Here is a 14,685-nt window from a genome sequence, read left to right as displayed (position 1 = left end):
TGCCACCATGATATTCATCACTGGACTGAAACTTCTTGTAACTGATATCATGCCCTCCCTTTGACCCATATTTATTTTTGTCTGTACTAACAATTCATCCATTTTGTTACAAATGCATCACCTACTCAAATACAGAGTCTTTAATTCTACCTTTATACTATATTGTAATCCCTGGCCTGATCTGCTGGTGCATTCTTAGGTTTATGCTCTTTGTCTGTGCCTGCCATACTCTGGTTATCATGAATTGCATGAGTTATTCTAAAGAAGGGTCACTGGACCCAAACTGTTAACTCTGCTTTGTCTCCACAGATGCTGCCAGACCTACTGAGTTTTTTTCAGCAATTCGTGTTTTGATCATGAATTGCTACCTTGCTGTACTACCTCGTTGTTTCAATTGACTAACCACTTCACCTTTCTTAAGATCTAAACCCCCACTATTTTGTCCAAAACCATCTCAGCCGGCTTGATTGTACAATTTGCTAGAACAGTTCACGTGAAGCCTGCCCCAACGTTACAGTTCCCACTTTTCCCAATACTAGTGTCATCCAACTTGCAGCCTCCACTCTCATCCATATACGTTGCAAAAACCTCAACCTATTGGAAAATTGCAAGGACTGAGGGTTTTCCACTTCTCTGCTGCTTTGTCTACTTCACTTGCAGTCAAATCCTCCTGATGCTCAGCACTGATCCAAACAAAAGACCATAATCTCAGGGTTGTGACTGACTTTTTCAACAAAGTGTCCAAGTAACTTTCATCTTCCTTGATGCATCACTGTGTCTGTAACTCGGCTTCCAAATCATCATAAGCTGAAGTTCTCCAAACTGTAGACGTTTATTGCAGATGTGGTTACTGTAGATTACACTGCTCTCTGCCAGCTCCCACATGCCATAGGTGCAACAAATTACTTGCCCTGCAATATTTAATTTGACTAAATGAAGAAATAACCCAATAATAATCTCTTGTTATATCAAGTGGCTTAACTAGTTAAGTGCTAACTTTATTGTAACACTTGTAGATTCCTGTTACCAATTTAAAGTCCTCCTGTTTATAGAAAAGAAAAAGCGTAAAACTCACTGACTACTCAACTATCTGCTCATCCAATTAATGCTTTCAGGCTTCAGCTTTCACATCCTGCTGCTGCTGGCTGGCTCCTCTTCTTGGCCCATTTCTTTTATGTAAAAGGTCAGAACAGCACCTCTTCCTACTCTACATCAAATTCCCTCACTCTTGAGATTGCCATCTTTCATTCTGTATCAAGCTGAACTCAGTCATAAACTGTTCCCTTTGTGCTTTCTAACTTTGTGTGCTTAGCAAGATCATCTGTATTTTACTAATTGAAATTTTGCAGAGATGAGTCAGCACTGCTGACAAGAAAAAGAAACATTCAAAGTAGCTATCTAAATAAATCACTAGTCTCTCTCTAGTCGGGATCCTGTTTATCCCTAAGACTGAAAGAAACAATTTTAACAATGTAGTTAACAATTTTAACTAAATGATAAATGAATTTCAACTAGATTTTAGAAAGAGATTAATTTTTCAAATTATCCCTTAAGATTCCAACATTCTCCAATTTTTAAACCTCACACTCTTTGTCTGGTTGTACTTAGTGACGAGTTGCCGACTTAGTGCAACTTCCTGGGTGATGTTTGGTTGCACACCCACTGTTAGTCCTCTATTAAAACCAGCAGAAGGCAGATTCAGGTCACGATTCTGATATTAAGCGTTTGAACATTCTTTTTTTTTAATGGTTTAAAATTCACCTCTCTGAATTGTTTGAATTAAGGCATTTCTACATACCTTTTGAATTGAGCATCATTGCCGAACTTGCATTTAATTTGTTTCATGTCAGTATATATTGACTTCTCTTCTGACCAGGCGCAGTCGCTATTGAAACAAAAAGAGGAAGATTTTGCAATAGTAACTAAATCTCGTGATGAAGCATTTCAAGAAATCCAAAAGCTAAAAAAATATATAGAGGTGATGGAAGTGAGAGAAACTCATAAGGTGAAAACATCAATGAAAATGCTTTTTTCTTTATATTAGTAACTGTTAAATATGGATAATTGATTCTAGTACTTCAGTGCTTTTATGAAAAACAGTATGATCAGATATTAGTTCAGATGGATCCAGAGTTCATTTTGGAAATTAAACAGTATTACTTCCATAGATATCAAACACACAAGAAAAGATATGGATTCATCACTCGCATCCCAAGTATTCAGATAGTATGTTGAGTGCTTCTCAGTTGTGATAATAAGAATCTGCTTGGACCTGCTCCCACTCTATGATCATAATTCTGTTAGAAGTTCAGTAGCGTGGAAACAACTCCAAGGACATTCACTGAATTATCGTCTGAACGATTATTTTGCCACAGCCTATGATCTTCACTGCAGTATTGGTGAAGAGATCAAAGAACCATATTTGGTACTCAACAATATATTATTTATTTATTTATTCATAGTTTGATTCAGAAGAAACTTCAATGTGTGGAAGGCAAGCTGTGTCTAGGAAGTACACCATAATACCTATTTTTTTCATACCTGTTGTCTTGTAATTGATTTGAAAGTGCAGATGCTTAAAAAAATCCAAATCAGTTTAAAAATAGTTTTAAATGGGAAGATTGGCATTCAGTTGTGGAGCAGTGTGAGGTGGTATCCAAGCCCCCACAATCAAGAACTTACTTGTGCTTCAATAATTCACAACTCCACACCTTAACTGATTTGAATGTTAACTTACTTTCCAGATTGCAAAACCTCAGGAAAGTTTGACATATTCTAAGCAAGATAATAGTCAAATGACAGTGACTCTAGAAGATGTATTGGCATCGCACATAAGACTCCAACAGACAGTGGAGAGTCTACAAATAGAACCTGGACAAAGAGACACAGCGATAAGTTACTTGCAACGGGACAAGTAAGAAGATACTGTATTTATAGATAATATTTTTCAAAATACTGTACTTCTGATTTTGTGGTTTAAGCAACAAAATAGCTATCAGAGTGATTTCATTGCATGTCTTAAAAAAAACCTTATTAAAATGGTAATCATGCCGTTTCAAATGTATTAGGATGCACTCAAAAATATGTCACTTATTATTGTTCTGATGTAGCATCTAGGCTTGTTTCATAGTACCTTCCAAACCCACAACCTCAGTCACCTAGAAGGAGAAGTCACCCAGCACCTGCAAGTCTCCCTCCAAGTCTTACACATTCATTCTTCTGTTATGATTCCAACTCTTGTTATTATTGGGCAAGTCAGATCCCAGACTGAAATCTGGCTTGATAGATTTTGTCTTGTTTGGTTTTAATGAGGTGATGTCTCATTGCACACAATGTTGCAGATTTGGTCTTCACAATGACACAAAAGTTTATTAAGAAAAGGAAATGAAGATAAAATCGAATAAACCCAACTATTTACTTACTACACAACAATTTTGAAACACATGGTAATGATTCTCATTAGTAGCCAAAAACACACCATTACAAATCCCAAAAACATCAGTACCTGATGTACCAGTATCAGTACAGTACCTGAAAACACCCTGTGTACCTTACTTACAACTAAGAAAAATCACCTTCTATAATACACCTATAGATTAAGTTAACTGTGACATCACCTTCCAGACTGAAAAATCTGATGGTCTTTTCGTGGATTTATCATACAGCTGAGTTTAAACTTTCTCAGTTTCAAATAAATTGCTTTAGGATATTATCTAAACACTTGGGTTGAGAGACTGCCACTAAATTCCATATTATAAAAAATCCAGTTTCACTATCTTCTCCCCTTTTTTTAGGAGCACTGTTTTATACATGCACCCTCATCCAGCAGAACTGGTCCAAACTGAAAACCAGAAGAAACAAAACAGGTTTACCACAAGCTTTCATTAAGCCAAAAACAGTTCCAAAAATCTTTAATAGAAACTTTGCTCAGTCATAAACTGTCCTAATGTACACACAAACTCATTATTATGAAAGGTACCTCTCATTTTTTTTTAAAAAGAAATCACCATGGCTACAGAAATACTTAAGTTAATCATTAAACCCTTCAGGCAATAGAAAAACCCATATGGCACTAATTCAAAATTGAAACATCTGAAGTTTCATGTATATATTAATCATTTATTTCATAAATCATACACCCTATAACATTTAGAACTACAGCACTCTTCCTTCACTGTCAACAAATTCTGGAACTACCTTTTTAACAGCACTGTGGCTGATCGTACACCATATAGATGCAGCATCTTAAGGAGGCATCTCATCGCCTTCTCCAGAAAATGAGGTATTGGCAATAAATGCAGGCCTAGCCTATGTGGCCTCATGAAAAATAAATGCTCTGAACTTTATAGTCTATTGTGTAGGATTATTGAGGGAAACGTTTGTTCACAACTATCATTCTAACTTCTACCGCATGAGTCCTGCAGGTAGCAGCCTGTAGGACTACCTGTCCTAGGGCTCAGTGCAAACTTCTCCTATTTTGTGACCTGATTGATGCTGTGTTAATTGGGAATGCATGTTCACCATCAGCTTTCCCGTGATTTGGGTATAATATCTACTAAGGATCAGGGTTTTGTGCCATGGATCTTCATGTGACTGAACAAGTGTTTGGCATTCTGAACAATTGGTAGCAAGCTCCTCCTAGTCATTAAGGGCAATGCTGATGCACTTCCTGGAGGGCTTCAGAGTATTTTTTTTTTGTCCTCCCCTGGAATATTAGCTTTTCGAGATTTGAAAGAAACGGACCTGGTGGGGGAAATGGTTTTCAACAATCTGGACACACAGTCCAGTCCATTAAAGTTGGTTTTGCAGGAGTTTTGCCTGACTGCTCGTTTTCCTGCCTTCAAGAAAGACTCTGGTTTTTGTGAAATGGTCTGCTCATTGAATCTGGACGATGCTGCGGAGGCATTGCAATGAAATTTCTTAGCCCCTATCATTCATTACTGATACACAGTCCAAGTCTTACTGCATTACAAGTGAATACAATTACTCTGTACAATAGGATTTGTCATGAAACACTTACTGCTTGATGTGGTTTTCATTATCAATGCTGGTCTTTTGAAGCAGACATCTGCCAAGATATGGCAAGTGCTTAATATATTCCAGCTTCTTATGAGGAAAGGTTGGCTTGTATCTGCTGGAGTCTAGAAAAGGAGTAAGAGATGACATGATTGAATCTTGTAAGATCTTAATTGTCATGAAAGGATATAAGTGAAGAAGATATTTCCTCTTATGGGAGAATCTAGAAACAATTCTCAACATGAACGTCAAAGTGATAACCTGGCAGCAACAACTGGCTGCTTGCTTCTCCAGGCCTTTAGAGAATTGTTTCTTTACCACAATATCCTGCATGCTCCATGGACACAGCCCTCTTCCACTCTTCATCCACACAAGTGGGCACCACCAAACAACGAGCCTCACCAAATCATCATGGCTGCTTTCAGGTTAACTCTTTCATCACTTTAACCCTTGAGGACATCACTTTGGAGCTCAAAAACACTTGTAACTTGCATGCCTGACACAAAAGATCTAAAGCAGAATCTGTCTAATAATAGCTGACTTTCTGAGCATTCACATCCTTTGTGCTTACTTAGAGGTTACCATCCTCTGTGATTTGCATTGATGTTTTGTGCAGAGGGAGAGACAGCAGCTTGTTGTGGTAAACACACTACGTCTCCTTCATTCAAAACAGCCATTTGTGAAAGTGAAAGGGGACCAGTCTTTAATGATGTCAAGGGGAACAGTGCGACTTAGGCTACTGCCATTGTGAGTCAAGGGACTCGTCAGTTCCAATGCAGGAAGTTGGCCAAGGTCAGGTCAGGTTAGGTGCAACTAACACAGGGGTTACAGCTATGTCAGTCAGAGTGCTGTGGTGACATCAGTCTCTGCAGTGGCTGGTTTTTCCTCCATTGAGACAAAGGAAGGGTCTGACTATGTTGAAACCGGACGGGAGAGCAATTAGTGGTGATGCAGGAGTAGGTGAGATGGTCTCCAGTCAATGATTAGGGGGCACAGAGGGCACGAAGTGCTAGTTGGAAAATTAGGTGGTTGAGAACCGTTCAGTGGACATTATGCATATAATAATGAGTTGTAGTCCATGAGCACTGCTGAGAACTTTGTGCAGTGACAGTTACAATGAGTGGCACCCCTGTCCATATGAGGCAACAAAGTGAAGAAGGTGGTCCTTAACCTTGTGGAGTGCACAAAATAATTACCCTTCTTCCTGTGCTGTTTTGCGTTGAATTTCACCCTGGACACTACCCAGGATTCTATTTTGGTTCAGGCTGGTTGAATCTGGGGTTGTGGTCTGCCTTGCTAGTTAGGAGGAAGAAGACCAGTACCGCTAGGTCTCTGGCAGTGATTCAAGGAATTTACTTGACTTTCTGAACCATTTTCTTGGGGGTAATGGTGCAGGACCACAGTGTGAAAGGTAGTTCCCAACTTGCACTGTCTGAAGTGGTGCACAGCTGGTGTTTAACTATGGTCCCAGTGGGATGAATGTCACATTCATCCTAGTCCTAGTTGTGGTGAGGACCTCAGCCTTCCTGCAGCATGATTCCATGAGAAAGGCACCAAAGAGACCAGTTGTATAATTAATGAGATGAAGAGTAGAAGATTGAGTCAGAAGAATCGACATGGGCCGTGGTGGATCATGCGCCACAAATCTTACTCGAGAAAACACTTATCAAAAAATGGGAAAATTTAGTCCATGAATTCTAGTCCAGTACTTTGAAATGTTTCTCCAATGCACTGTGTCCTCCATATTGACAGGAGCGATTTTCCCCACGTGCTTATGGAATTTTAACTTAATAGCTTGCCTGTTTATTTTTGGAGGATTCCCCTTGGAATCCAATCTGATCAATTGGCTCGGCTCCCAAGGGAGGCTGCAGCCACTGTTGTGTTCGACTGAGTGTGATGATGGACCCCTGTCTCTAACTCTGGAGGTGATACCAAGGGAAGCAGGTAAACATGTCATAAAAGGGGAAACATTCCTCATTGCCCACAAGTGTTGCTGTAGGGGACATGTAGCTTTTCCCTAAAACTGGCCAAGCCTCCTTTGTTGTCAGGTGTCTGACAGCCTGGGAAACTTGCCAGTACTGAACGGAGACAATTTTGGGTATGGGATTTGAGATATACCTAACCGACCCATTTTTTTTGGGGTGGTGTGGTGGGAAGTTGAAATTATCCCCAGTAAGGCACTATGAGAAAACAATTTATTCTTTTTGTGCAGCAGTTCAAATGGTCTTGTAATATCCTTTTATTGCACTTATGACTATGTACTTCTTTAATAAATAACCTGAATATCAAACTTGTCCAAACGTTAATTGTGCTTTTCAAGGGACCTCTTTTTGAACATGTGTTAATGATTACATTGAATAGTTGTTAGAGATGAATGTTTTGATTTTGATTCTTTTTCTCTTTGTATTATTTATTTCAGCTGTCTCTCATAACTTTCTGTAAAAAGATCTTTTTCTGATGCTTCTCCTTTCCCTTCCTGCCGTGCACCTTTCCACCATTATCATAAGGTGTGGTGAGAAGAAATGGATAAAGCACAGAATATTGTGTTTTAGTTTTATGTTCTATTCAACAAGGTTCTATGAAAAATGAATGTTTCAATGAACCATTTTTTCTTAGCATATACTGCTAATGTGTAAGTTCTCCTAATGAAGATCATTTTAAAATTCACGCAGAATCAAAATTTATTCCATTGAAAAGTGATTCCTCAGACATTTGTCATTATGTTTTGCCAAAAACAGAACTTAACGATGAATTAGTTAAGCAAAAGCAGAATGCAAAATTACAGGGAGACTGTGTATTGCTGGCTTAGACTTCAAAAAAACATTTTCAGTGTGTCTCTTTTTCATTCTTTGAAAATAAGATTCAATCCCCGAAAAGATACGTTATCATATCTTTGCTCTTCGTGGCTTTTCCAATAAATATTTTTGGAAGCTCATCAAATCTATTTTAATTTGAGGAACCTGACTCGAAAGAAATACAGAATAAGCGCAGTTGTAAATTTATAGTTGATAAAGTATCCTTTGCTCAAAGAATGTTCAGTCATCTGCCAGAGTCATACTCCAAGACTTCAGCAAACTATTTTTTCATGGGTAATGGGTATTGCCGGCTAAGCCAGAATTTATTGTCCATCCCCAATTGTTGTGGAGGAGATGGTGGTGAGCTACCTTCTTGAACTACTGCAGTCCTTTGAGCATAGGGACCCTCAAAGTGCTGTTGGAAATGGGAGTTCCAGGATTTTGACCCATTAACAGCAGTATACTTCCCAGTCAGAATGGTGAATGGCTTGGAGGAGAACTCGGAAGTGATGGTGCTGCCAAGTTTCTCCTGCACTTGTCTTTCTAGATGATAGAGGTCTTGAGTTTGGAAGATGCTGTTGGAGGAGCCTTAATAAGTAACTGCAGTGCACCTTGCAGGCAATACACAATGCTGCCACAATGTGTGACTTGGAGAGGAATTTGGATTTGATGATCTTGTTGCAGTTGGCCTTTTTGATGGTAGAATTCACAGAGTTGGATTTGGGTGTCACAGTAAACATGCTTCAGCTGATGTTGTAGATAGCACACCATGTATTCCAGGCATATTCTGCCTGTAAAGGAATGGGTGTTGGGCATTGTGTCCAGTGGCGTGGAAGTTGATCAAGCACACAGCCTTGTCCTGTTATAGTCCTGTTTGATATTGAGCTTTCTACATGCTTTTTGCTGAGTTTTTTAAATGCTTTTGCTTCTGTAGTCATCCAAGTGCACATTCCCACATTTTGACGAGCCTTATGGATGGTGTTATGGGCAGATAAGAGAGTACGATGGGGTTAAAAGGTTATCTACTTATTGTATTGTACAGCCTCTGCCCATTCTGATAATCATGATGTGGAGATGCTGGTGTTGGGCTGGCATGGACAAGGTCAGAAGTCACACGACACCAAGTTATCATCCAACAGGTTTACTTGAAAGCACAAGCTTGCGGAGTGCTGCTCCTTCGTCAGGTGAAGTATACTGCCTGATGAAGGAGCAGTGCTCAAAAAGCTTGTAATTTCAAATAAACCTGTTGCACTATAACCTGGTGTTTTGTGACTTCTGACCTCATTCTGATAGTCATTTTGTTATTGGGATTAGGTTAGTTAAGCTTCTGTCAGTGATGACCCTCAGAATGTTTACTGTCAGGGCTTGGTGATAGTGTTGCCATTGGAGTCTGGTAAGTTTCTTGAAGATGAATATTTCCTCAATGCTCTGAGGTTGCAATGTCTGGCCTACAAAATTCATGACCATGCATTTTGATTCTAACAGTTGTAGAATTTATCTATAATCCTCATTGATTTTAGTTTTGCTCAAGTACTTCAGTACCGCGCTCAATTTAACGCTGCCATGATATCAATTACAGTTCTGTAATCTCATCTCAGCCAGTTTGCTGGAGTTTATGATGTTCAGGGCTTTTATTGGACAGAACTACAACTCTGCAATCTGTTATTTGTAACTTACATTTAATTATAATGACTGTATAAAGTTAAACTGCTGTTGTTTTATTGCTCATCCTGTTTACTATGAAAACTCTGAAGGGGACTAGAATTCAAGGGTGCTAAAGTTGAATCCAAGATGTTCACTGAACGGATCGAAGCCCTGAAAAAACAGTTCCAAAGTGGAAAAGGGATTGAGATGAAGGCCAGTCAGAAAGAAATTGTGGAAGTAAGTCTAACTTGCACTTTTCTCAAAGTGAAATACAAATACCCAAGGCCATGAACTCTACAAAAATAACAGACAAATAATTTGCATAACAGAGAGTCTTGCATTAGAATAACATTTTTGATGGCTATCGGATGTCACAAAGCCCTCAATATCTTTTATGATATTGATTGGATAAATACTGACCTTGACACCAGCAATAACTCCTTGCTCTTTTTCAAAATAATGTCATAGGATCTCTTACATTTGCCTAGCCAAGCAAGAGAGGCTTTATCTTACGGTAGACTGGACTAGAGGTCTACAGAAAAAGGTCCTTTGATCCATTTGAGTCAACACCGGTCATAAACAACCACTCTATTTCCAGCACTTGGTGCATAGCCTTGAATGCCTTGACATCACAAGATTAAATCTAAAAACTTTTTAAATGTTATGAGAGTTTCTGCCTCACTTACAGGCAGTGAGTTCCGGATTCTCAGAAACCTCTGGGTCAAACCATTTTTCCTCACATTCCCTGTAAACGTCTTGTTCCTTACCTTAAAGCTGTGCCCCTCAGCTGAAAGATGGCATCTCCTGCACTCCTGTGTTTCAACAGTGGAGTGTCAGCCTGGATTTTTGTGTTCAAGCCTTGATGTGGGACTTGAACCTGGAGCCTTATGACTCGGAGGAGAGAACACCACTAGGTATAGAAAATCTTTCAAAATGAAGTATGGGTATTAAGGTGCAATCAAAGTAGTTACTTTTGTCTTTTTTGACAAATAAATTGAAACATTTATCATTTCTGTAGAAAATAGTGATCAAATATGAGTGGTTCACAAATTGCTGGGCCATGAAACAGCTATGCCCAGATTCATTATTTGTTGGAGTTACTCTGTAAGACTGGACATTTACAAGGTATCTGTGTACAACATATGAAGCACAAGGAGTGGTATAGGCCCAATTCTTTTGTTCTTGCGTTGTTTAAAGTAAAATGTTAATGCCTCAACATAATTAATGTTGCATATCACCTTACTGGAACAGGCAGGCTGGCTGTCTACCCAAATATTTGGCCTTCGTTAAAGCTAGATTTAGAAGCAGGTTTGGGTGGGGAAACAGATTTCTCACTTTAATTCCATTCGACCCAAACTTTTCTTTTTTTAGCATTACCGAGAATTGCGTTTTATTTGAGTAGGAGATAATGCTATCAGAAGTACCTGTTTACCAAACACTACCATCTTCTTTGCAATTTCTCTTCCAACTTCATAGCTTAAAAAATGTCTAACTGATGCTACTTCCAAGACTGCAGAAGTGTCACGAGCCAATAGAGAATTGCGACTGAAAGTTTCTGAATTTGAGAAAACGATAAAAAGTCAGAAAGCAAAGATCAAAGATCAAAAGATTCAACTAAAGCATCATCTGGAGACCAGAACAACCTATGCACAAAATACAGAAAGAATGAAGGTATGTGCAATATGATTTCTTCTTTGTGTGTAAACTTGTTTTGAAAGACCAGGCTATGAAAATTTACAAGGTCTCCCAGCTCTGTGCTCATAGTAGAAACGCAACTTCTGTAAAAAGACCCAATTTACTATCACCTTTAAAGCTAAAACTTTCTGCATAACATAGAGGGGATAGTAGGTGATGAGCCAGAAGACTGTATGGATTTAGCTTTGTTAGATATAGATACTAAGAAATAATGGAGTAAAACAGATCAGCAATAGAATCGTAGAGGCACAAAAGGAGGCTACCTGCACCATTGAATCAAGACTAACGTTTTTAAAGAGAAGTTCTGTTAGTCCCACTTCCCTGCTAATTATCTTTTGAATGCTATTCTTAGAACTGTAAACAGGCCACTCGTGAATTCCAAATTTTAACAAATCTAATGAAGTTAAGTAAAGAGCTCATTCATTCCAGAGGTAGAGCTCCTGAGATGACACCCGAATTCAAAAGTGACACAGGGCAAGTGGAAGCTGCAGATTGGGTGAGTACAGATGGAGGTAGCATATCGGCATGGATAGACAATTGGCATATGGGTAGGAAACAGTGCGTGGAGATAAGGTGTTCTATTTCAGGTTGGCAACCTATGACCAGTGGTGTTCCACAGGGATCAGAGCTGCGACAGCAATTGTTTACAATATATATTAATGACTTGGAGGAAGGAAGTGAATGGACTGTAGCCAGATTTGCAGATGACACAGAAATAGGTAAAAGGCAAATTGTGAAGGGGATACAGTTTACAGCGAGAGATTGATAGGTTATTTCAGTGGGCAAAATGTTGGCAAATGGAGTGAAATAGTGGAAAATGTGAACTTGTTCAGTTTGGAAGGGAGAACAAAAGAACAGTGTTATTTAAATGGAGAAAAGCTGCAGAAAAATGCAACAATAAAGGGACTTGGGTATTTGTGCATGAAACACAGAAAGCCAGCACATAGATACAGGAGGTAATGAGGACGGCTAATGGAATGTTGGCCCTTATTTCAAGGGGGTTGAGTTTGAGTAAGGAAGTCTTACTGCAAATGCAGAAGCTGCTGGTGAGACCACAGCTGGAGAACTGTGAACAGTTTAGGTCCGCTTACTTAGGATATTATTTCATTGGAGGCAGTTCAGAGATGATCCCTAGTATGGATCTATTGTCTTATGTGCAAATTTCTCTTCATAGAATCCCTACAGTGTGGAACAGGCCCTTCGGCCCAACAAGTCCACACTGAACCTTAGTGCATCCACCCAGACCCAACCCCTATAACCCACCTAAGGCTACACATCCCTGAACACTATGGGCAATTTAGCATGGCCAATCCACCTAACCTGCACATCTTTGGACTGTGGGAGGAAACCAGAGCACCTGGAGGAAACCCACGCAGACACGGGGAGAATGTGCAAATTCCACACAGACAGACACCCGAGGCTAGAATCGAACCTAGGTCCCTGGTGCTGTGAGGCAGCAGTGCTAACCACTGTGCCACCGTGCCAAAGGATAGACAGGTTCGGTCTCTACTCACTGGAATTTAGGAGAATGACAGGAGTTCTCGATCAAACATATAGGATTCTTGAGGAATCTTAAGGAGCTTGACTGGGTAAATGCTGAGAAAATGTTTCCCACATGGGTGAGTCCGGGCCCAAATGGCATAGTCTCAGAATAAAGGCGTGCCAGACTGAGATAAGAAGGAATTTCTACTCGTCAGCATTGAGTGTGTTTAGCCCTAGAGAGCTGTGGGGGAATAGTCCTTGTGTCTGTTTAAGACTGAGATCAATAGATTCTTGATCAGTAGAAAAATCAAGGTTTATGGGGAAAAAAAGTAGGAAAATGGATGTGAGAATGTCAGATCAGCTATGATCCTATTGAATGGTGGAGCAAACTCAAGGGGTGGAATGGGCTACTCCTGTTCCTATTTCATACGGTCAAAAGATGTAAATCCTCCTGTTAGCTCTGTTTCATTTACCAATCATTATGAAATATGTTTTTTGACTATAGATCTTTCAACCGTTGGAAGTGATTTCTCATAACTAACTTGATCTGGATCCCTCAAAATTTGAAACACCTCAATCAAATTGCTTTGCTTCAATTTGCCCATGGAATGTGTGTTTTGCTACCTAGGCAGGTATTTATTGCTCATCCATAATTGCCTGGAGAAGGTGGCAAGCCGTCATCTTAAACTGCTTTCAGGAAGGACGTCCCTAGATTTTGACACAGTGACAGTGATGGTGTGTGGTTTGGAGAAGAACGTGCAGGTGTTGTTGTTGCCTTGCATTTGCTGCCGTTGTCCTTTTAGATGCTACAAGCCAAATTTGGAAAATGTTATTAGAGGTGCTTTTGTGAATTACAGCAGTTGATCTTGTAGATCATAGTATCATAGAATCCCTACAGTGTGGAAGCAGACCATTTGGCATCAAGTCCACACTAACCCTCTGAAGAGCATCGCATCCAGACCCATCCCGCTACCCTATCCCTGTAACCCTGCATTTCCCATGGCTGATCCACTTAAACTGCACATCCCTGGACACCATGAGCAATTTAGCATGGCCAATCGACCTAACCTGCACATTTTTAGACTGTAGCAGGAAACCCATGCAGACACAGGGAGGACATGCAATCTCCACACAAACAGGCTGGAATCAAACCCGGTCCCTAGCACTTGAGGTAGCAGTGATAAAAACTGAGCCACTGTGCTGCCGCTGGTCCTACATGTGGCATTAAGAAACATTAGCAAAATTGTATTCAGTAGGAATTAGCAGGAAAACTGGCTGGAGTGAATCCTGGCACAAAAGAAGATGGTTGTGGTTGTTGGAGTGCCATGAGAAATTCTCAAGTCTCAAAATCCTCAATTTAGATTGCACATTTTTCCGCAACATATTGGGGAAGAAAGGCTCAAAAGCTTTTTATGTTGTTTTATTTTACTTTTAAATAGTCGGTACCAAAAATGTTTGATACTAAAAGCCAACGCCATCGACACCGCTGCTGATGCCGCTGCCTCCGTTTCCGAGGCCGACAACACAGACATCGAGGATGCCGCTGCCACCAACATCCAAGATTTACCGGCCTACGTCGCTCCGCCCACTGCTGATGTCACTCCGCCTACTGCTGATGTCGCTCCGCCCACCGCCGACGTCGCACCACCTCCACAGCCAGCAGCTCCAGAGGAGACTGCAACACCCAGTCCTGCCGGGTCTTCACCATCCCCCCAGACCTCCCCCTTACTGAGGACGAACGGTCAGTCCTCAGTAAAGGACTCACCTTTGTCCCCCTCCACCAAAACATCGACGAATACAACTCACATTTGGACATTGAACAGTTTTTCCGCCGCCTCCACCTCCGCGCTCGCTTACTTTAATCGTGAGCCTAAGCCTCCCTCTACTGACCCCTTCTCCCGCCTCCAACACACCGCCGCCTCCTGGACATCACCCCAAGGCCTCCTACCCTCCCTCGACCTGTTCATCTCTAACTGCCGTCGAGACATCGATCGCCTCAACCTCTCCACCCCTCTCACCCACTCCAACCTCTCCCCCGCAGAACGTGCAGCCC

The 14,685-nt window shown here is 40.5% G+C and overlaps 1 protein-coding gene across 12 annotated transcripts in view; it reads left to right on the top strand.

The window, feature by feature from the left end:
* Window positions 1-14,685, top strand: part of LOC109936317 (coiled-coil domain-containing protein 150) — a 92,680-nt gene that overhangs the window by 44,450 nt on the left and 33,545 nt on the right. For 11 of the 12 annotated variants that reach the window (XR_007263533.1, XR_007263535.1, XM_048604557.1 and 8 more), the window contains 4 exons: window positions 1,877-2,005; window positions 2,745-2,914; window positions 9,566-9,692; window positions 10,932-11,126. Coding sequence is in view for 10 of the 12 variants with exons in the window: in XM_048604557.1 (XP_048460514.1) it covers window positions 1,877-2,005; window positions 2,745-2,914; window positions 9,566-9,692; window positions 10,932-11,126 (621 nt within the window). In the remaining 2 variants the exon portion in view is untranslated. Of the gene's footprint in view, window positions 1-1,876; window positions 2,006-2,744; window positions 2,915-9,565; window positions 9,693-10,931; window positions 11,127-14,071; window positions 14,314-14,685 lie in introns of those variants that run through there. The other variant, XM_048604562.1, reaches the window with a different exon arrangement.

The sequence above is a fragment of the Rhincodon typus genome, chromosome 13 (genome assembly GCF_021869965.1).
Source record: "Rhincodon typus isolate 14 chromosome 13, sRhiTyp1.1, whole genome shotgun sequence".
In the NCBI taxonomy this organism is placed as follows: domain Eukaryota; kingdom Metazoa; phylum Chordata; class Chondrichthyes; order Orectolobiformes; family Rhincodontidae; genus Rhincodon; species Rhincodon typus.
This window is presented reverse-complemented; position numbering and strand designations above follow the sequence as displayed.